This window comes from Pipra filicauda, unplaced genomic scaffold (assembly GCF_003945595.2).
Source record: "Pipra filicauda isolate LSUMZ 115617 unplaced genomic scaffold, ASM394559v2 scaffold221_size1283894_pilon, whole genome shotgun sequence".
NCBI lineage: Eukaryota > Metazoa > Chordata > Aves > Passeriformes > Pipridae > Pipra > Pipra filicauda.
Genome location: NW_024104334.1, coordinates 769,042 through 793,902, shown reverse-complemented (window position 1 = coordinate 793,902; position 24,861 = coordinate 769,042). Strand labels below are relative to the sequence as shown.

Below are 24,861 nucleotides of genomic sequence, written 5' to 3'. Positions count from 1 at the left end.
TTTGCTAGAAAAAAGTACACTTTTAACATATTAGGTGAAGACCAATGTCTGACTTTGAAACTTTCAGATATGCCCCAGTCAAAGAGACACAGGAAAAAAGTTTGTGGTGTCTATTTTACCTACTCTTGTTAAATCCACAAGGGTATAAAATACACAACCAGCTTACAATGCACTAACAAGCTTCAGATGACAAGTAAGAAAAAAGATGGGCTCTGTTATCCCACTCCAAATGCAAGGTAAAACAAAAATAAAGTTTGATTTAAATCTTGAATTGATTTACTCAATTCATTTTATCTACCAACCAGCCAGGGTAATAGCTCAACTTCTGCCACTCAGCTGACAAGTAGTAGGTTATTAAATCACAGTGAATCAGCTAGCCCTCCTCTAGCTTCTTTTCTTTCCCTCTGTCAATTCTCCTCAGGCAATCAGGCTGTCTCTTGTGCTTAATAACGCTTTATGGTCAATTGATTGACCTGATTATCAAGGAGAAAAGAATCACTTTGTGCAAGTCCTTCACAGAGCATTTCTGGATCAGAAACAGAACAGCAAACCACAAAAGTATGCAGAAAAACCACTGCCATTACTATAATTTTTTAAAGAAGAAAAAACCCAAACCCTCAAGTATCTAGAATTTTAAGTTCACAGTGTCCCTTTACAATCAGCAGGAGGAATAAATGCTTGTCTTCAATTTTCTCACCACACTGAAATTTTCCAAAGGAGAATCTTTTGCTTTAAGGAATACTTGTGCTATTACATTCTCCCACTGCAGTTGGAAACATTCAAATCAAAACCTCAGCTGCATGGCAGCAGAACCAGCAACTCTGCTTTGCTCCACTGTAACCAGACAAAAAAAACTTCAAAGACAAATATTTGTCATTTGGGGGCCTGAAATCCAGCAAACATTCCTCCACAGCTTCTTTTATTGCCAGAGCGTATTTTATAATGATACCAGTTCTGTGTCAACAGCCTGGCAATAGCTGGGCTTCTGCAAATGCAGTTTAACACAGTAAAATAACATAAAGGAAGGAAAGACCAGGAAATCAGTTTAACATGGTAAGACAGAAGTGACTTAGCTGTGAGAGACACTTGATTTGTGACTTAGGGTTGTACGCAAAGGCCTTCTCCGGGAAAGAATGAAGACAAGTATACTTGCAATTACATGAGCCCTAAGACAGAAATATTTATCCCTCTCTCATAACAAGAAGTCCAAGATCTAAAACATCAAGCAAATATTTCATATAATGAGCTGCAGATTTAGCTTTTTACAAGCTAATCCTTGCAGAGCTTAATGAAGAAAATAAACGTAATAAAAGTTTTTTCCATGTTTTTAGTGAACTATTAGACATCTAAATGTAGCTATTGAGAGTTCTCAGAACACTTGGCTACTTCGTAATCATGTTCTTAATGTAACTGTGTGCATACAAGCAATGCTCTGAATAAATATTCAAGCACTTTAATTGCAGTACGCCACTAGGCTGGGCAAATGACTACTCAGCTAACTAACAATTCAGTAGATTTATTTTATACTTTTGGATATACCTGGCAAGAATGGCAGTCTAGTGTTCTGTGTAACTGCCTAGCCATTAATAGGAAAAACTTCGTTTTGCATACTGCATTTTAAAACTTAAAAAATGCTCTGAATTTTTTGTTATAGTCAATAGTTTCACTACAGTCTGTACCATAAGAATTGGTATACATTTTTTGGCATCATAACAACTTAAGTCCTAAATTATTATTTCAAAATCCATTGAGTTTTAAAAGATTGATACTTTCTGGCAAGATCACGGGAAGTCTTTAAGCGTTCTAATTACAACTATTAAAAAGCCCAAACCCTTAAAACAGCTAGGTAAATCACCATGAAGTTACAGTATATGTTAACATATAATTGATTTGTATATCCACTTTATTTGCCATAGGGATTTCAGTAAACACAATATTCACAACTCTGCCTAGAAACTGGAGAAGAACTTTCTCTCTAGAACTTCTCACAAAATCACAGAATGGGTAAAGCTGGAAGGGGTCACAGGGGGTCAATCTTGTCCAACGTCCCCACTCAAGCAGGGTCATCCTAGAACACATTGCACAGGACTGTGTCCCAGCAATTCTCCAGTGAGGGAGACTCCATAACCTCTCTGGGTGATCTGTTCCAGCACGTGGTCACCCACACAGTTAAGAAGTTCTTCCTCATATTCAGGTGGGACTTCCTGTGCAACAGTTTCTGCCCATTGCCTCTAGTTCTACTGCTTGACATCACCAAGAAGAGCCTGGATCCATCCTCTTGGCATGCTCCCTTCAGATACTTAAATAGATTGATGAGGTCCCCTCTCAGTTGTCTCTCTCATCCTTTCCTCATAAGAGAGATGCTCCAGTCCCCTCATCATCTTTGTTGCCCTCCACTGAACCAGCTCCAGGAGCTCCATGTCTCTCTTGTACTGAGGACCTGGAGCTGGACACGGCACTCCAGACGTGCCTCACTAGGTCTGAGGGACAGGACCACCTCCCTTGACCTGCTGGCAACGCTCTTCCTAATGCACCCCAGGACACCATTGACCTTCTTGGCCAGAAGGACACACTGCTGGCTCAGGGACAGCTTGTTGTCCACCAGGGCCCCCAGGTCCTTCTCCCCAGAGCTGCTTTCCAGCAGGTCAGCCCCCAGCCTGTGCTGGTGTTACGGGATTATTCCTCCCCAGCTGCAGGACCCTGCATTTTTAAACATATCCTTAGCTTATTTTTTTCTTCTGATCACTTGTAATCACTTGCACCCATGATGCAAGACTTCATGAAAGTTTGTTCCAAGAAGATGCAGATTGGCAACACTTGGAACTGAACAGTACCACAAGTAAACAGCATTACTGAGAGACAGACTCCTTTGCTTCCTCAAGAGCCAGCCTGCTTTCTAACAGAAGGAATGTTATTATTAGGTATTTAATGTGACTGCAACCCATGACAACCAGGTTTCTATGTTTTAAACACTCCTCCTCTTACTCAATCATTTATGTCTGGCAAGTTGCAATCCTGCTTTCCTGTTATTCACAAATGACTCGTCAAAGCATGTTTTTGCTACAGCAGCTACGTACAGTTGTTAAACTCATTTGTCTCTCCTTTGTAGATGGGATTCTTTGATAGTTGGCAGTAAGAAATCCCAGAAGTGATGCCAGAGGTTAAATACTACTTACCATGATGACTACACTGCATTACAACAAATAAAAAAAAGACAAAGACATGCTAAAGGTGGGTTTTCCCCTTAATAAAAAGGTTAAATCTCTGGAAATTGGTTGCATACAGCAAAAAAGAAGAAAAAAAGGACTAAGCAAAGTTGCATACAGTTCCATTTTACAGTTTTTTTACATTTCTTAAGCATGTACTCTAGGTTTAGAAGGTATTTTAAAACACCTATATAAAATCAGACACACACTATTGAAAAGAGAAAAATAGCTCTTCCTATCCCAACCATTCCTTCCAAAATTCATACTGCCAAGGAAAACTTAATTTCTTGTCTCTAAGTACACACAAGACATAGAGACAATGAATAAAAGTACAGCACAGAAAAGGAAGGGAAGAACATACACACAATATCATATCTCAATAAACACAGCTTCACTTAACATGCTATCCTTCTGCTATCAAAAAATGTACCCTTCCTAACAAAAGTATTGTCAACTTCAATGCTGTTGCAATATACATATCTTTAGGTTATTATATCAATAATAAACATGTAGCTTCAACAAGATTTTGATATCAAAAAGAGCATCTTTTACAGATAACTTGATTCAAATTTTATGATGATAAACAGACCTGCACTGAAAATTTTATCCTTTTATTTCCATCAAGAAAAACACAACAGAAAAGTCAGGGTAGAAGCAGCAGCTAGGGAAGGGAAGCCTGTAAATAAAGGGAGATTGTTCTTACAGTGCATGTTAATAAACCAAGGCTGGGTTTAAGATGTCCCAGTCACCATCTTCATTTTTCTGCAGCAAACCATTTTGCACACCTCCACACTTAATTGTAGGAAACAACACAATTTCCTTTTGCTTTCAGTTCTATTCTTCTTAGTTTCCACCCTCTCCTTCTGCAGTTTACAGTCAGATCTGCTTTGTGGAGAAGAGGACTTTAGCAGTCACAATATTTGTTCCTTAAGTTAACCCATACTCTTAATTCAGTTAACTAACAGTTGGAGGTGTTAAAAACAGGAGACAATTACAACAGAGATGCCCGGGCTCTGTCACTGCTCTAACCATTCCAAGAATCCTGTTTTTCCTAAAGTACAGCAATTCCTTTTAGAAACAGGTTCTAGTAATGACTGTTTTTGAAGACTGACTTAATTTTCCTGGAGTGCACGTTCAAAACCTCAGGGGTACAGTTTACTTGAGTTCCATAACTCACAGGCACAAGAGATGATTCTTGTGGCTGAAGAGAGGGCTCCTTTTACCCATATGTGAATGAGAATCAATACTCAGCAAAACCTTAGCTCACCTTCAGGGAAGCAAACCTCTTCCACCACCCTCAGTACTGGCAATAACATTTCAAGAGTTTCAGCTCTTGGCAATTATGTTGGGCAAGTGGTTTATATGCTAAGAAAACTCTTAAGATTAACAGAATCTAACAGAATACACAAGCTACGATCACAGCAGATATTTAAGGAATAGTTCCAAAGTATCTTAAGTCTTACAAGAACACATCATGCACTGGACACACCCTCCACATTTTGCTGGAGGTCTCTCTATCCGTTATTTTATGCCGCTCCCATAACACTGCTTGAAATGTCCCACAGCTCACAGTTTTGATCACTGACACTAAAACCCCAGTTGCATATGGTGGTCACTGCTTCCAAAAAGCAGTACAAGACAGTGTTCTTAGTCACACAGGTAAATGGGAACTGTGAGACATGAAGACTGTGATTGATGTCAGCTTTCATGACTATACTGGGCACAAACTGTAGCAGCTGAGAAGGAACTCCGCTGTCTGTTTTGCTGCTTCTATTCTTAGAAAAGCAACTGCAAGACTGAAGAAGGAGATGGAGTGCTGAAATCCTTTTGAAGTACCTCATGCTCGTGAGTCAGACCACTCGCAGAAGGAGCAAGCTGTACAGCACATTCCTCCCTGATGACAGATAAAATACATTAACTACCCAGGGGAACATCAATGCATTCATGAACTAATATCCTAATGCTCTAATACCTCACATGCTGCAGAGGTTATAATGGTGAGAAACAAACAAAAAAAAATAAGAAATAGTTTGTTTGAAGCCTAGAGGAAGGAGAAGCAAAACAGGAGGGCAGTTTTAAGGGATACTGTAAATCAAACAGTCAGGCCTGAAAGTTAAAAACGATACCGACAGGTTTTAAAGTACGCACACAAAAATCACCTAGTTAGAAGCACACTGTCACCAAGGTCCTAAAAAGGCAGAGGAATCTGAGCCAGCAGTAAATACCCTTCAGGTTAACTGCTATCACTTCAGCTTGTATGTCAAGCTGACATTCTGTACCGTTTTGGTCTTTCCTAGTTACAGCGTGGAAAGAAACAACATCAACTTATGTTCCAAAATGTTTATTTTCAACATCAAAGAAAGACAAAGTTTTCAGGACTGTCTTTAAGACGACCATAAACCAAAAAAGGTATGTACGCTAAGGATGAACTTTTGCCCGTTCCCAGTTAAAAGTTTTTGAACGCTGGGGATGACCAAAAAGCTGTAGCACCATAAATGACAGAAGCAAAGAAACATATTTTTGTAAAACAAACAATCAAAGAAACTCTGAATAGAAGGATCTCAGCTAAGTTGTTACAAAGACAAGATTTGCAGCTTACTGAGACTGCACAATTTTACATGGAAATAAACAACAATCACAGGGCCACAAGACCACTGGCATGAAAAAAATGTCCCATGGAGTTTTGGTCCACACATGTTTTATTGGTCCTCAAACAGACTGTGTGGATTTGAAAATTTTAAGGAGAAGAACCAAGACATAACATTTTTTTTTACGAGTCTGCACTTTCCGATTCAACCCCAAGGTCAGAGACAACGATGGAAACACCAGAGTCAATCTCTCAACACAAAGAGGTCAGCACTTGCCTAAGTAGACCCTTTTTGTCAGACAAGGCTGGGGGTCCTGCATTTCAGCCTCTTTATCTACAAGAATAATTTTTACAAGTGAAGAAGGATTCTCACCACTCAAGCACGTGACTTTATATACTAAATCCACATAATACTTTTCCGTTGTTTTAAAACACAAGAATCAAATTCTCAGGGTTTCACCTGTAACACTGATGATGCTTACTCTTAACAAGAGGGTAGTCCAACATCAAATTTGCATAAATTCATATCTTAGAAGTCCTTTTCAGTTTACTGTACACTGAAACTGCAATAATTTAACTATGGTTACAATGCAAAACATATTCTAAGCTGAAAGAAAATTCTATCTCTATGACTGTTTTATGAGAAACAGACTGGCTTTCCTAGAATGAAAAAGAAAAGTTACTTTGGAAACAGGAATTTTGGAATACAACACCATTGCAACATTTCAAGCACATTTCTTTGTAAAAGGTTAAGTACTACAGAGGAGCAGTCAGAGGAGGAAAGAGTTCATTTTCTCTGATAAAAAAAACATACCAGTGCAGCTGGGTAATGAAAAAATGCTACAAATATGAAGCTTGCTATTATTGTTACCCTTATCACCCTTTCAAGCAAATAACAGTTGGCTGAGGCTCTGTATTTTTAATAACTTGAACCCAGCAGGTTACTACGGTACTTGACTAATACTCATCTGCCCCATCACTACTGCTGTGCAATGAAGCAAGCAGGAACAGAGCTGACAAACAGGGTCTGACTCAGCAAACACCAACAGACAAGAACAATTCAATAAAAGTGCTATGGTACTTTTGTCTTTATTTTCCCTTTAAAAACTACTGGTATCTTACAAAAAATTCCCATCTGTTGCATGAGCTGGAGAACTCATTCCCTATGGGATTCAAGTCAGAAAATACCATATGACTTCATGCTCAGTATATAAAGTAGGGGGAAGAAGGAAGAAAAGAGATGTTTGGAGTGATGCCATTTGTCTTCCCGAATAACCAGTACACGTGATGGAGCTTTGCTTTCCTGGGGATGGCTGAACACCTGCCTGCACAGGGGGAGGAGTGAAAGACTTCCTTGTTTTCCTTTTCTTGTGTGTGTAGCTTTTGCTTACCCTATTAAACTGCCTTTATCTCCACACATGAGTTTTCCAGCTCTTACACTTTCGATTCTCTCCCTGATCCCACTGATGGGGGAGCGACCAAGCAGCTGTGCTGTACTTGGTTGCTGGCTGGGGTTAAACCACTACAGTCCAACAAAGGGCCACTGAGATGAGTAAGGGACGAGAGCATCTTTCATACGAGGAGAGGCTGAGCGAGCTGGGACTGTTCAGCCCAGAGAAAAAAAAGGCTCCAGGGCAAGAATCGTACCCATGTATCAGTACCTGACGGGGGTGCAGAGAGAGGAATAAAGATGACTTAGCCAGACTCTCCCCTGTAGTATGCACTGACAGGTTGAGAAGTAATAGGAGCAAATAAAAATACAAGATATCCCACTTCAATACAAGGCAAAAAGGAAGAAAACCCAAATATTTTTACTTAACATTTTTCCAGGTTGTGAAGTGCCCATCCTTGGAGCTATTCAAACCCTGACAGGACATGAACCTGGGCAACCCGCTCTAACTGACCTTGCTTTGAGCAGGGGATTCAACTGTATGATCCTCAGAAGTCCCTTCCAACCTAAACAATTCTGACAGCCTGATACCAGGAGGAAAAGCACAGTGTTAACAGAATTCTTTCTTAGCAGATATGTTCAACTGCAACAAAACCTACAGTTTCATCCTGCAGCACGAAAAGGAACAGCCTTTACAATCACAAAGCACATGTTGCAAATATAAACTGGCAAGGTTTTTCTGTTTTACTGCTGCAGAACTGCAGCAAAGACATAGATCTGAAGGATAGTTCAAACCTTAATATGAAAGAAGGAGAGTATGATTCATCTGGGATCATCAAACTCAGGCACAAAAACAGGACCTGTAACCAACACCAGAAACTTGAGGCAACAATGTATTTTTTGCCAGAATAAGCCATTGTGTTCACTGCTAGTCTTGATATCTTCATTTAAAGATCCAAAGATCTTAATTTATATAATTATATATATAAAATTTATCTGTATCTACAGCTATATTATCAAATATCACGGCAAACTAAATTCCTCTGTTGAGACTGTTTTGTCTGCATGTCAAACATGATGCATGTAAACAGCTACATTGAAACAGCTACTTTTAATTACTCAAACACCAAGACATTCAAATTGCTATTTAACACTACTGACACCTACCTAAACATAAAATTTAAAGCCTAGAATAATAACAACTAAACAAAAAAGACCCCAACATGTGAAGTGTGAAGGTCTCAATTATTTCCCCTACTATCTTTATCTCAGATATTTATCTAAAATATTTACCTAAGTTGCTCTTATACTTGAGAACCAGAAGAGTCACTGCAACATCATGTGACCATCTGTGCTGGTGAAAAAAAACAAGGGGCAAGCCAGCACAATCAGAGCTATCAGAAGACAGCAGGATGGGGCAGCAGGCACCAGCTGGACCAGGATGAATCCTTACAGAACTGTGGTTTGCTATGCTGGAAGACCTGCTGGGCAAGTCTGGTTTGCCCAACAAGCAAAGCATAATCAGTACGAGTCACCCAGGTTACCTTTGAAATTGATATGAATTTCTTTTTGAAACAAAGTTGTTGTTCATTTAAAGAATATGTTTAGAGGACATTAAAAATGTGCAACCCTCCACTCTTCTTTTCTTTCTAAGCCTAAATATATAAGAGAAAGATAAACATCCTTGTTATAAAAATTTCGTAGCCATGTGTCACAGAGACTACAGAGCCATCATTTAGGCAGGAACAGGGTGACGGCTGTCTGATTTTTAGTGGGCTTTGGATTTGTTTGGGGCAAGTAAATTAAAGAAAGTATTTTCTCCCTAAGAGAGCAGTCTGAAAGCACACCTTCATCCTCACAGTTAAAGTACTAGATTGTAGCAGTAACCTGAGCTGTCTTTGCAGAATCAACTGACTAGACAGCAGAAACTACTCAGAGGCAATATCAAAAACTACAATACAATAAATATTACTACAGTTTCCTTTTGAGTCACTGGCAATGGTATGCATTACTAATTTGATCCTGTTGCTTGTCTTTCCAGATGTCAAATTCCCTTTGATGCCAAAAAAGAGTCATTCATAAGGTACTTCACCTCCCATAACTGTTAAGGTGGCTCAAAAAGTACACCTACCATATCATAGAGCCTTAAAAAGCTAAAAGGTACGGGACAAAAGCAGATCTTCTTAGTCAGGTTCCAGGAGAAACAATGCCCAGAGAACATATCCAGGTTTGTGGCTCTAAGTAAAGGGGTACTTTTCAGATTGTGTAATCAACACCAAAAACCAGTATATCCAAACCAACTGTGTGAAAAATCCCATTAGGGTAATGGTCTGTGCAGAGCAAATGGCTTGTGAAATCGCAGGCCTGTTTCCTCCAGACAGAGAACCATCTCTTTCAAAGCCTCAGTTCTTAACTCTGAGAATCCTGATGCAAACTAGTTGGCCTGGTGCAAACTGGCCAAAACTAACAATCAAGAAGTCAGTGCACAGAAACACAGTATTCCCACAGTTTCCATTCAATTGCTCAGCTCCTTATGCGGAGATGCGCACTGCAACACCACAGCATTCTGTCAGGAATCTAATTTTCTTCTTTATGTGACAGAGATAGAGTCTGTACTGTGTAATCCAGAACAATATGAATAACCGTGAAACTGGACAAAGACTCACTGAAAAAAAATGCATCCACAAGGCAGAAGGAAGCCTTTTAATAAATAATTGGGGAAAATCTGTAATGTTTCAAGAAAATAAGACATAACCAGAGTCCGATGGCTATAAAGAAATAAAGAAAAGAATCATCTGTTATCACGGATAGGTAAATAAGGGGATGCAATCCATACTAGATGTTTTGCTTTTGAAGTGGACAGATTTGACTCCTTGTAGCTTCTGGGCAGCAATACATAAGACTTAAAGGAATTTATTACAAAAATTTAAGTATATGCACTGATAACTGTTGAGCTGCCCAAAATGAACTCCTGATAAAGACTGCACAGAATTTTAATTGTTATTCAAGATGGAGCAAGCTCTAGCACAACAAAGTTCTGCAAAACTTGTTGTTTTACTCTTTAAGAAAAAATAAATGTGAGGTATTTGGAAAGCCACAGTTTTAGGCATACAGAAGATTCTGCTTTCACTTAACCTAGATTCCCAAGTCAGCCCAGTTGACAGTAAGGCTTTAAAGAGCAAGTAATTGTTGGCATATAGCAATGAACTTGCTCAGGAAGAGATGGTCATTTCCTCTCCTTTTAAGATTTGCAGATTGCAAGCTTCCCATATAATTTCAAGAAAACCAGGAAAGCTTGAAGATTTTCAGATGTTTTTCCCAAAAACCACAGCTGCAGAAATAATATAACATATGCAGCAATCTTCCAACAAATATCCCAAGGCCATGCCATATCAAGACTTTCTGGGGACAGCAGAGGAATTCAGCCTTACTCTATCAGGGACTGGAGAGGCTGGCCAGCAATGAAATGACACTATTTGGAAGTCTCATTTACATTTTTAACTGCGCATCTTAAGTTACTACATAATTTGGGACCACAAACTTTTCAGAGCACTACCCAAGAGGCTCTTTGAGGTAAAACACATACAGAACGCAGAAAATCAGCACTGGATTGCACAAAGAGGGAGTGAAATTTCTCACAGGAAACTGATAAAACACACTATTCTAGTGCAGTTACATAGTAGAGAGGTTTTCAAGGTGTTTCTGGTCCTCATTAAATCCTCTGACATGCCTTGAGGGTTATCAAATACAATAACCAGAAAACTGTAATAGGACTGAAAATGAGGAAATTACTACTTTTTCTTTAAACAAAATGTGGAACTTGGCTAAAACTCCAAGTCAGACTGCATTCATCTCTCCCTACATCCCATCCCTAAATAAACAGCATGGTGAGGTGAAAAGCCTGATCAGCCCCCAGTCATTCAGCTACTCAGCTCTAGAACTGTACCACCAGGAGAGGGCACAGGCAAGGGTTACAGCCACAAGGGTGCATACCAAGAAAAGCTGCCAGACTGACTACAGTTAAGAACTAAGACTATGCTTTTTAAAAGATATGCTAGGTTACAAAAAAAATCATTACACTACTGAGTAAGGAAACTGTTCTCCAAGTGTTCAAATCCAAGTGGGCTCAGAAAAAACATGACTTTTCATATATCCTTTAAATAAGTCATATTGATTAAAAAAATCCCTAAGCAGATCTTCATCTATTTTTCCTCCTAACAGAAGCAAACTGCATGACTTTAATCACTGGCTGAAGGTTCAAGCCAAGAAAACCAACAATACTATTATTACTGGACATTAGGATACTAAATGTGGTAAGACCACCCCTATTTCCCCGCTCTGATCATTACCTTCTGTTTATCTAAAGAAAGTTCAGATACCTTGCAGTTACCTTATAATATTCCTCAGCTCCTGCCTAAGTTATTACAACATGCTGTCAATGATGTCTTGTTTTACAGTTGACATTTTTCACCCCAGCTCATGGTACAGTACAAATAATCACCACACAAAAGTAGTGCCAGATGTATTTGGAAAACCCTTTACTTTTAGATTATCTCCATTAAATAGCCAATATGGGAAAGGCAAAAGGTCATTCTGTGCATTTATTTGTTGTCTCCCTACACTGACCTCAGAACTGAGGAGTTTGTCTCCTCTTGAAGGACACTGAACATCTAAACCTCTTCAACTTAGTCAAGTCTGGACAGAAAAAAAGAGCACCTGAATGATCATAAGAACACTGAGATTGCAGATGTAGTGTAATTTAAAAATCAATTATCCTCAAGCAATAAAACCGACTACTAATCACGAGTTGCAGCATTACTCTCTTCTCCACCCACGCACCTCTGCACCATTCCCCAGTTCCAGCGGGACAGCATTGCCACATACCACAAAACAGGACCAATTCATCAGACATTTTCAGGTTGCAGTGTGGAAGGGAAAACTTAATAATGAAAGGTCTGCAAAGGATCAAAAAATAACTGGATGCTGATGTAAGAAAGCAGAACGACAAACCTTTTAAAAGAAGCTTTAAATGTTTCCACCATCAGGTTTCAAGGACTTTATAAAACTTCTCATCCATGCTACAAATAACAGTCTTTAAAACACGGAAGCTATAACATGAACAAGAACAATGAAAACATTGTCCCTTTGACTTTTTAGGTACTACATTAATTTTTTTCAAATAATGGATTTTATAAAGGCCGGGGGGAAAATGATGTTAAGTCACCACAAATTTCATCAAATAATTTAATCAAAAACCAATTAGAAGCTAATGATGCAAATAAATATAACAGCAAAATCCTATATTTATTTAGTTTTATGTTTCTGCTTATGCAAATCCCATTATTAAAACAAGAGGCCACAGCAAGCTCTAGCTGGGAACTTAAGTATTACTTCTGTTGGTATGACAAAACCAATGATTCAAAACAACAAAGCCTCTTATTAAATTTACCCCAAGTTATCCTATACCAGTTCAGCAACTCTTAAAAACTGTGTTGCCAGGTTTCAGGTTGACAGTAAGCAGAAATCCATCATCATAAAACCAGAAGTGATGCCTTAATGGCACACTCAGGCTATCACAAATTAAGTAATTAGCAGGAAAAAACAGCCTCCTCATTATATTGTTCCAGCTGATGTACCTCAAAGCAGCAGCAGAAAGTTTACTGTTCCTAATTTTAAAAAAAGTTTAGCTCTCTAGCATCTGTTACTATTACAAAACAAATAATCCTCTTACACCTGCTGACAACTGTAAAAAATACCTTGGATTTGTGGCTGACAGTCACTACTGCGAATTTCAGTAGTATTTTTTACTAACAGAAAATGGTCAGACTCTATACAAACAAATTTATTCAAACATTCTGAATGGATGATTCCAACACCTACCCTTCATCCTCAGTGCACAGACTAATATTCAATGCACCTTTCAATTAAATACCCAGGCTCCAATTGTGAAACATGCTGCTTCAATGGCAGTAATTGAGGCTCCTCTTCCTCTCTCTGTTCTTGCTCCTCAAATTCAAAAAAAATCCACAGCTCAAATCAAAAAATTCTTCTATACATTGGGAACTAACAGTAAAAATGACAGCAGACAATGCTGGGGAACAAAAAAAAAGAAAAAGAACAGACTTGAGTACTTCAATTAAAAACAGTACTTCAATGCAGAGCAGTTTCTCTGGAGAGCACCCATAAAGGGGTTGAACAACTGAGTTGTGGAAGACTCAGCAAATGGGCTTCTCCATTTCAAATACAGCAAGTGTGCCACAAATGAAAGAAGATATTATGACTCAAAATTCTACTTTACAATTAAATGATGAATGTGAATACTCTGAAGTCTGTGAGCAACAGTAGGCACTGTAACCACTTTACATGCAACTTGTTATGATCTGTGGCTACAAGTGCCTTGGCTGAATCCTGAAGCCCTTGCCCAAAGTCTTACAAATCAGTTTTATTTCAGATTAAAAGAAAACTAGGCAAAAAAAGAATTATTTATTCAGGCTACAGAAGTCTAGCATTCCCATGGAGTAAGAGCTTTGTTCAATACAGTTCAAACATCAAATTCTACCTGTCCAACCAAATCCTCCATGCTCTCTTCAAAGAACCCCTGCCCCAAAGCAAACCCAGTGAGTGACCAGACACTCAGATTTACCACATGTTTTTTGCAAAGTATCAGGAAAGGGTGGTAATGGGACTGGAAAAGAAGGGAGGAAGCCACCCACTAGTTATTTCCCACAGCAGCCACCCAAATAACTCTTTGCCTTCCTACAGTGACGCAGTGATGCCACTTATGGCTACATGAACTCAGCTCTGCATTTCAGCTTTTAAAGTTCACTAGGCTGTTAAAACATTTGCAGACAATGTAAGCAATAAAAGAAAAAAGAGGTATGTTTCAATATTTTCTCCCTTTGAAATAGGTGAGGAACAAAAGTGCTTCTCCAGCCTGTAGAAATCTTGTCAAACTCCAGCAGCCCGAGGTAGACATCAAATGATCTTGAGTGTTTCAAGATGTGTTAACCAAGACAGAAGAATTACCTGGGCAAAGGCCTTTGCTGTTGTCACACTCCCTTCCTCTGTTACTAGTTTATAAGACAAAAGTATTAGGTTTGATGATATAAATAGAAGAGTTCCAAATACAAAAAAATATTCATCTGTTTGTTTTCACATAATCCATTACATGCAAGATGTTTAACAGACATTTATATTAACCATACCTGCATATGAAAGCATTTTTACAAATGTAACCTGAACTCCATGGGTTCTTCATTCTGTGTTAGTACATACACAGGCTACAGTTATACTCATTTCCAAGTAATGCTGTTGACAGGAGCAACAACTGGACTTTATGCCACAGACAACCACAGGAAATAAAAATGGATGAGAAAGAAGAATGCATTTGAAAAGAAAACTGGCAGTTACCGGAGTTGAAGATTTGCCAGGCCATCTATATATAGTTATGCATATCAAAACAGAATAGGTTCAGGTACAAAACTCAGGAGGCCAAATTTCTAAGGTAATGCCTTCATGTGTGCTACACAGCGCTACAGAACACTTCCTGGCAGACTCCCATTTACGACCCACACCATAGCTTTCTCCCAGGTCTCCCCAAATATACTCAAATACACCTTGACCTTCGTGTTTCTAAATGTCCCTGGGTCATATTCATAAATGATTTTGACTCTGACCTGCCTAGAGTAATCTGAGCATCACTGCTCTTTCTTGAGAGTTTGTCGTGGTTTTAAGAGGAAAATTAACAGCAAACCAGCCAAAACCAGGATGAACTTTCAGTCAGGTTGATGTCCTTTAAGCCCTTCTTTTAGGAGGCTACATCAACTCCTGTTTAATATAGAGTAGAAAGCATTAAAAACCTCAATATTTTAAATTCTTTTTACCACTTAGCCTTTTTTCCTAATACTAAGACTAAACAGTTTTCTGCATACACCCTTTGGATCTAAAAGGCTGTGATAAGCAAGGTGGGCTAAACATCATCTACGGGAAAGGATTCTGCTTCCAGCACCATCTGTCATTGCCAGATTAATGTATTGCTCCAGAAGCAGAAGTAAGAAAAGCCTGGTTTACCAAAAATTTGTTGTCTAACCTCCTTCTCCTCAAGAGGGTGGACAAGATATGCTGGCACTGTGGCTAACCCTAAATCATCGATGCACTGGTTGAGCAAGCAGCGGATGTCAAACAAGATACACAGAGTCCGAGTCTGCCTGTGCTACCCTCAGCTGAGGCACAAACTTGGGTCTCTTCTCTGCTCAGCTGTCAATTTTCACAAAACTCAGGAGAACACCATTGTGCCTGAAATCTGAACCATATGCTCAATCACAGACAGATTTGCAAGGAAGCAAATCAGAAGTGTGGGAGAGGTGAGAGAAAGAATAGCTGTTAAACAAGCAGCTTAATCACACTGGGAAACTATACTTAAAACATAGTCACACTTATCTACATAGGTAATAAAATACCCAAGTCACAAAATTACATTAAAATGGTGTTCAGTGGCCCACCCTAAACAACACACTCAAACACAACTGATGCTTAAATTAACCAAAAGTACAGGTTCTTAATGTTGATGGGTTTTTTTCTCTCCCAGTTCTGGCAAGCAAACACAGACACTATGACTTCCACAGAGACTCCACATGCTTGTAACTTTGGGATGCTAGAAAACAAATTAAACCAAATTAAAAAAATAAAACCCAACAAACAGTCAAAATCCTCCTTTTTGTCACCAAAAAACCCCACATCCACAAGCACTTATACCATGTCCTCCCAAACAGCAGCAGCTCTGGCCCTTGCTTTCAGACCACCATTTCTATTTTTAGTTCTACACAAGCGAGAAGCGGTAATAAAACTACTAATCTTTCCTCTACTCCTTTACTTAAATCACAAAATTGAGATGAATCCCTAAGCTATAAACTATTAAACTCTTTAAACAGGGACAGTACCTTTTAAAACTGTAACAGTTAAACAAGAAGTTTCCAGAATACGTTGTATGAATCAAAAGAAGTAACACCATTTGTACTATCTTGGAAAGTATTTGTGAAATGCCATAATGAAAGTATTTTTAAAAAAATTACAAACAAATAAAAACTCTACGCACTGCTGTCTTATTAAATCTTAAAGACTTGCAATTTTCTACCTTCCAATGGGGACACTAAAAATCCCCTTCTTTACACAGAGGCAAGGAGATTGTGACTCTTCCACTTTATTCTGCCCAGGAAACAGAATCACTGAGTTGTCCAATTCAGTTCTGCTTCAAGTCCAGCTGTGAATGAAATGGTTCTGATTTGATTTCAGCCTGCACTAATGAAGCTGATGATCCTCTTAGAGACCCTTCTTAATTTTTCAACAGCTTTAGAAAAATCAAGACAAAAACCACTGAAGTGAGAAGGTGAACGACTGATATTTTTTAGTATTATTCTCCCTTCTGATCTTTACATACTTTATAACAGAAGGTACAGTTGTGCACTGAGACAAAACTTTCCCTAAGCTCTCCACCATGACACTCATCTCTTTCTTAAACTGCTACTTTACTTAAATGTTTATTACTTTTTATTGTTCAACACTAAACAACTTCTGCATTTTGTTGGCTATTCATGCAGTTTAAGTACTTTTGAAGTTCTTTATATTTGTCTCTGTAGCTGATAAACTCAAATAGTATACATACAAAACTTCATATGAACCCCACTGCTAAGCTTTCATCAAATGAACACTGGTCATCTTATTCCTTTATCAACCAGTCTTCAATTTATCATAGTCCTTTGTTCTCACTGTAAGCTTAGTTTTTTTCTCTAAAGGAACTTGGCAGAAGGCACTTTTCCAGTATAAACATTAACCAGTTATAACTAAATAGCAAGAAAAGATGATGAAGTCTACTTCACTGACATTTTATTCATATACAAAAGCCCTATTCTGCATAGGACTGCTCTCTTGAATTTGCGCCATAAGCAGTAACTCAAAAAATACATTAAAGTTGGTACTGTCTCCAGAAGATGCATTTCCTTCCTCTTTCCCTTTGCTACTTGTACCTTCTTTTACCACATCCACAAAGCGAAATGGGTTAGGAACTGTGTTTTCTTGTGTAACCCAGCAAAAAAGGGGGTGGGTAGTTTTAGTGTGGATCGGGACCGTGATCCAGATCACAAAACTATCATTAAACACTTGGCCAATAAAACTGCAGCAATGGTGGTAGGATGAGTCTGAAAGGCTGGGACTGGCTTTCTTCAGTGGCACCCTCTGCTTGAATGCTCGTGGGGGGAGAGGAAAAAAACAGGAACAGCCCCATATGCAGAATCCCCCACTGGTGTCACAGAACATTTTTAGGTATTAGCCTTATATATCAGTCGCTGCAAACACAAGTGGCTGGACTATTATCTCAACTGTGCTGACTGCAACAGCAGTGCAATTACATGCCTATGCAATCACACATTTGACATGTCACCTTAAGCATCAGAGTTCATATCCCACTGTAACAAACATGAGCAGATTATGTATCTTGGAGCTGTAGTTTGGCTCAGTTCACACTGGAAAGTTACACCACTAGGATTATATTCCATAAAGGATTTACTAACTACCCTGTGTAATTAAGGTTGCACAACTCTTCCATTTCTCAGCAGCTTAAAACCTTGCCAAACTAATCTTTGGCAAGGAAGAACCTAAGGTCCTTTGTCCCTCACACACGTCCAAAAGAAAAAGGGAAAGTGGTGTATTCTCTTCATCTGTTTCAGTCTCATTTTAAAAAAAGTAATTTCCCCGAACAAAATGTCAGAGAAAATAAGTCTTCTCCATATTAAACGTTCTAATTTTTTTCTTCAGTTTTCTTGAAAAGCGTTAGAACTTCTAGGTTTTACAACAGTTACGTTAAACGAGAATGAGAAATTGCATCTCTGACATAAAGGCATCACTTCTGACACATTTCAATATACACATGATAACAGTGTTTAAGTGAAAAAAGAATTCCTTCTTTATACACTGCAAGGAATTTGTGGACAAATAATTTAACCCGCTAAGACTTTGCTTCTCCAATCAGAGTTGTACAAGAGCTTTCCTGTAATTACTTCGTGTGGTTCTTAAAAGCCTACCATCAAGAGAAGGAACAAGAAAAGGTACAGAGAACAGAGACACATCTCTCAAGTGTTCTTAGTCATATCCTTTCAGGCACTCAATCAGTAACAACGGGAGAAGACGACTAGCATGAATAAATGTGCTAAAAACAAAGGCCTAGAAGAACCAGGACAGATAAAAACACACACTAAAAATAGCACACTCAGCCATAAGTAGGAATAGAACCCAAAATTACTAAAAGTCTGTCTTTTATTTGCAAATATGTTAATTCAGAATTAATCACAGCCATTCCTGGACTTCAAAGTATAGAATCACACCTTTCTGTATAGGTATTAATCAGTAATTTCATCTTTACTATCGTTGGGCTGATGTGACACATTTGGTATGCACGCAATAGCTTTTGTATTATCCAGAGCAGGTGAAACACGAGCAGAGACTGTAAAAACCAAAAAGAAAACAAACAAAAAAAACCAAACAAAAAAACCCCAAACCAAATCAACAAACAAACAAAAAAAAACAAACAAAAAAAGAAACAAAACACAAAAATACCCAAACAGAAAAATCAAACCAACCAATTGACAAAAAAAAATACCAACAAAAAAAAATGCAGAAAGGACTTAAATAGCAACAAACAACAAAAACAACAGTGTGTGCTCTAACTTAAGTTTTGTGCCAGAAGGCAGTATCATTCTGAAAATAAAATTCTGAATCTTTTGGAATGATCCTTTACAGTTAAATGATAAATGACAGACAAGCTTTACCGCTTTTGACACATTGCTGACACTAGATGAACTACAAAAAAGTATGGTAACTGTAACTCATGTTCCAAAAAGGAGATATGGGAATTTCCTGATGTGATTTCACATGTTACTAAAAAGGACAAGGGTCACTGTATAGCACTCTTTACAGACATATCACTTGCACAAAGAAGTTGACACGAAGTTCACTGCACTCGTTACCTCCTCTTACTCAAAGGCACAATGAGCCTTTGCTCTGATGTCCCCAGCTCTTTCAACTCTGACCTTTTCTTATCGAGACAGCTCGCAAATTACACATAAACTTCCTCTTACAAACATCAAAATAAATCCAAAGATTCCTGCTTGATCTCAGCATAACTTACACATCAGAGAAAGCTTCATTTAAGTCAGCGATTGCCTAAAAACTCAACACATATCCACAGCATAAACTAAGTTTCTACCCAAACGTTGCTACCCAAATGTACTAAGTCACATCAGGTATCTTTGCACATTCAAAGAAAACATAAACAAGAACAATTTTGTTTCTCCATTTCATACACTGCCTGACCTCAAAAACACAAGTTGTTTCCTCAGTGACTCTCCCTGCCCAGTCCTCACAGTAGTGACCAGGCCCAAACCCCAAATACTGCCAGTGAAAAATCACACTGTAGGAACTGAGGAGGGCAGAATCAATGTCAGGGTTAGGGGCGCAGATATGTCTCCTGAAATAACATCTTTTGCCTTATTTGGGGCAAAAAATTTACTTTATTTCATCTGCTGTCCTCCAGCCTCTGCTGCACTTCCTGCCCAAGGAGAGGGGCCGACTTGTCATGAGAAGCAGTGCAGACAGTGAATGCTGCCTGCACAGAGGAAGTGTTGTCACAGCAACTCCACCTGTATCTTTCACAGTTCTGGAAGATAAAAATATTTGCATTCTTAGAAGATCAGAGGAGTTGAGGCTGTTGGCTGATAAAATGGAAACGAAATTTTGAATTAGAAGGACAAAAGAAAAATACGACTGCTGAAAAACTATAGAGTGGTCACATATTAATGATATGTATAAACCATTCAATTAAAATGAAATCACTTGAGGGGAAAAGAGGGGGAAAACTAAAAATCAAAATCTCAGTTTTACTCTGCTTGGGAAAAATAACAAAGGAGGAAGAAAGGGAAATTTTCCTCACTTGACAAAACCTGACAGTTCTTACAGATACTCTTTTAAAATCACCATCCTGGTTGACATGGAATAGTAATACCATAGGATTAGTTCACTTTTAATTAAGTACTGCATCATTATACTAGCAAGCATACTCACACCATTAAGACTTTTTTGTGTGTGGTAACAGAGGCGTATTACTCTTTCATCAGTCCACGACCCATCAACCTGCCCAACATTATTGCAAGACAGTGTGTGTCGTCAAGAGGCTGAAACAGAAGGTTTTGTCAAGGTGTCCTCTTCACTGCTGGAGTATGAAATATTCCAAGCACAACTCTCAAGAAAACCCCTCCCCAAGGTGCACAGAACCCTGCTGATCACATGTAACCTCCTCTCCCCTGGTGCTCTGACAGGCAGAGGAGCTGACATGGCTGCAGGCAGAGGACGCTCACTCTCCACCAGCTCCTCCCTATCCCAGCCAGAGACACAGGCTGGGCACACAGCACCGCTCCCTGCAGTGGGACTGTGTGGAGCAGAGAGAAGTAGAGGATCAGCATAGTGAGTATCAAGACTGCATTGCTAACCCATTACTCTGCCGTCCTAGAGACTCCTAATTGCAATACTGCAACAACGCTATCACAGGCTCACACGTACTCCTGCAGCTAGACAGCAGGAGAAGGCAACAAAACAGTTTGTTTGAGTGTAATCAAGCAAAGCAAGCTTCTCTCTAGCAGTCCTATTTTTGGTGATTTGATTAGATACAGGGATATTAAACTTTGGTCTGCAATAGTTACTTGACCAAAGAAGATCAAATCTATAAGACGGTTGCTGTAAAACTAGTTTTGTAAGTGAGCAAAAGGTCATCAGAAATTCACCACCACTGATATGCTCCATCTCCCTCCCATTACATCTGCTGCACTATTTAGTGCTATCTGGTGTACTTGTATATTAAACGACAAATTACAGTGCAGGAGAAAAAAGGTACTTGCCAACAAAGGAACAAGCACTCTCGAGTTTGCTTTTTTTAGAATGCATCTTCCAACAAATGCAGGAAAACATTTAGAAGTATTATTCAAAGGTGCCTTTCAAATCACACTAATATGCAGATTCCAAGTGCCCTAACTGAATAGCTCCTAGGAGAGCAGTACATTTATATAAAAAGCCTTTTAAAAAAGAGACTTAGAGTTATAAGAAGACCTTTCTGAAATCATATAAAAATAAAATAATATTGCTAGACTGTCTGAACATTCTTCATAAAAAGACACTCAGTTTTCATTTTCATAAGAAGCACTACAGAGCTCAAGAGAACAACACAGATATTTATCACACTTGCCCTTTAAAAATCAAAGGCAACCAATTATACCCAAGTTCTCTCTCATACTTGCATCTTAAGAAGAAAAAGATTAGAGAAAGGAGAGTGACCTCTTCAATTTCTCTTCCATTCCTTTCTTTATTTTGCTTGTCCAGTTATATGCTATCTCTTTACGTAACATCAAGTGCATCTGCAAACAGAAACACCTACATTTATCAAAAAGCACGGATTAGAGCTGCCAATATGGACACAGATCATGTAATTTCTGTAACAAATCCTCTAGGATCCTAACACAAAACCACAGGTTTAGGCACGGGTGGGGAAGAGAAGGGCAGACCTAGTTCATGAGTGTTCCTCAGCTCTTCCAGCTATACTCAATAAAATATACTAACAATTACACAACAGCAGCAAAGCCCAGAAGGATAAGTTAGCACTCACCATATTTTCTTCATTTGGTGTCAAGCTCTCTCCTACACATTACATACAAACTTACAGGAGTAAAAAAAGTCTGCCCTGAATCTACTTTGCCGGCTGAGTTTAAGTCCCAAATTACGAATGGTTTATGTCACTTCTTACCCAACAGATGACCCAAGCTTGCAAAGGGAAAAAGTAAATAAACTAAAAAACTAAAACACACCTTCAACACAATTAAAGCAGAACACTCCTTCCAATTAAACAACAAGTAAACTTATTTAGCTGGTTACCCTCTTAACAAAGAGCAAACAAACAAAAAAAGCCCTCACCAACTACTCTGCTACTCAAAAGAAAAATCTTTAATCTTTTCAATGAACCCATGCATACCTACTATCTTGTATTTATTTACTTTTGCAAAGATCGAAGATACCAAAGCCTATCTTTGACTTAGCTTTTGGAATTGAAAACAGAAGAATCCTGGAGCAACGCCTCTTTCAGATGCACCACTGCAAGTCTTCGACACCAACTCTAACGAAGTAGAATTTCAGTTCTGAATTAGTTATGTCATACTATATAAAAAGAGGGGACCTAGTGACAGTCTTGTATAAATCTATCAATCTGGAAAAAAACCAGGTAAATTGCTCTGCTAACATATGTTGAAGCCAGAAAGATACACTTTCCAGGTTTGTTCTGCACGTGGTGGTGAGCACTGATGAGGTTAAAGAAAGGACAAAGAAATAAGCTGTTCTTGCTATTTTGTAGCTTTCGGTATAAAACACAATAATGTCTTCAGGTCAAATAAAATGTATTTAAACTAAAACTTCAGACAAGCATTTGCTTAAAATCCTCCCCAAAAGCCATGCTTTATAGTGAAAAGCAAAAAGAAGGGCCTCCTTACCCATACACCATCCCATAAAACACTTCTGCGTAGCTGTTCATCAATGATAGCTCAAACAAGTATACTAAGACATTTCAAGACTGTAAAACAAATGATTTCAAATAGTCAAGATACATGAGCAACGCCAATCAACAGATGCTTCAGGAAGACTCCAGGATATGCAGATCATGCTAAGACCACTTTCCAAGCAATAGGCAAAAGAAACCACACAGTTCTGCAGTCAGCGGTAGAACTACCCTGAGGAAACTGCCTTCAGGAATTGACAACCATAATGTCATGGGACAATGGCTTGAATTTTAACTAGCACATTCAATATACACAGTGAATCCTCGGGGCCATAAGCTGTATGACTTTAACATCACCATTATGCCCCTAAACTTTCCCATTTCCAATTAATAAAACGCACAACACCTTAAAAGTCGATCCTTCCTTCTGGAAGGCATTTGTGCTTTAAGGCATAGAGCAGACTTTTACAAATGTACCTGCCACTGCAAACACCATGTGGACTTCTTTTAATGAGCAAATACAAACACATAAAAAGATTTTTAAACAGCGTATCTGGATAAGCTTGAGCTGTACCAGGCAAGGCAATTTTGAAGCAGTGCAACGTTGCAACAGTTCTAGCCCGACAGACCAGAATCTAGCTTGCTGCTGCTGCCGCCATCTCCTTAAGAAGAACTAGAAGCTCACCTAGAGTATCCACAGAAACTTTGTGCATCTCGGAAAGGCACACGACAGGGTATCAAAAGGCACATTATCACAGAAGCTTCAGCTCTTGTTGCCTAACAAAAAGAGTGCTCCGTCTGGGTCAACACTGACTTTCTGACTAATCAGGAGTCTGACCAGACTCCAGAGCTGCGTGCTGCCATTCCTTTTTTTCCTTGTTTACATGGACAAGACCTGCAGATGCAGCCTGGGCAGAAGAGAGGGAAAGAATTTTAGGAGGCCTGCTCATATATGGCACTCAGCAGACTAATTTCCTCCCTTTTCTAAGCACATACAAAGAACTGATGGCTGTTTCTCTTGCACAAAGTGCAGCAGCCAGGATGAAAATCAGTGCATTCGAGGACAAGACTAGAGCCTTCCTTAATATTTCGGTTCAGTCCATCACCTTGATGAGCCTATGAATACTAAATGAGCAAAACCAAGTTTAATAATAACCACAAACCAAGCATGCAGAGGGTAAAAACACTACAGATACTGTAATTAGCTCTGCTAACAGTAAATGAAGAGTCATACAGTTGAGAAATACTGTGTATCACTACTCGAATGAAAGAGGTTCCCTCTGTTTCCCTTCACTCTGAAGCTGCAGAGAAGACAGTCGCTGTTGCAAGGAATAGAAGACCTACTCTTCCGACATGAACTTCGTGTAACACTTCTTAGCCTTGTGTCCTGATAGTTCTAAGGAAAGACGACTTAGAGATGCACAGACTTAATAAAGAAAAGTTTAGATCTGTCAGCTACATGCACAGTACAAATCAACTCTGTTTTGAAGAGATGTACCTTTTTCACGAAATACTAAAATAAAGTGATCTAGATACTTAGGAAAAATAATATTTCTCATTTATATTAAGACAAAATGTTGATTGAGAAACCCCTAACACATATTAAGTTTCTAGCTATGGTTTAAAAAAACGTTTCAGTACACAGCATCTCAACCCAGAAACACAACACATCTGTGTAAGAAAACCGAAAGAAAAACATCCCACATATCCACTACGTTCAGACATTCCCCTACACATCCCCATACGAAAACATCTCAGTTTTAACACTTATTTACATCTTTATATTAGTACATTTTAAATTAATGAGACATTCTTACCTGTGTATCCTGCCCACCAGCCCCAGGAAGCCACCATAGCTAAAAGCCACTTAAATAACACTCCTTCGATATACCAGAAGCTTTTACTATCCAGCATTCGGAGAGGCTGCAGCATAATTAAATACAAGACGTACGACGGAATAGCGACCAGGTTATTGGCGACCATAAAAGCGAACCTGAGGAGTGCTTTCAGGCAGGTATAGCCCACCCGCCGGGCCTGCTCTAGAGTCACGGCCATGCTCTTCACAGCGGAGGGCGCGGGACCGTCCTGCGGGGAGAGG

General features: G+C 38.9%; 1 protein-coding gene across 1 annotated transcript in view; it reads right to left on the bottom strand.

The window, feature by feature from the left end:
* The window catches only part of LPGAT1 (lysophosphatidylglycerol acyltransferase 1), a 67,186-nt gene that overhangs the window by 41,749 nt on the left and 576 nt on the right, over nucleotides 1–24,861 (bottom strand). Inside the window, exon 2 of the mRNA XM_027723698.2 lies at nucleotides 24,581–24,848. Within this exon, the coding sequence (XP_027579499.1) occupies nucleotides 24,581–24,818 (238 nt within the window). The 5' untranslated portion in view covers nucleotides 24,819–24,848. The remainder of the gene's footprint in view (nucleotides 1–24,580; nucleotides 24,849–24,861) is intronic.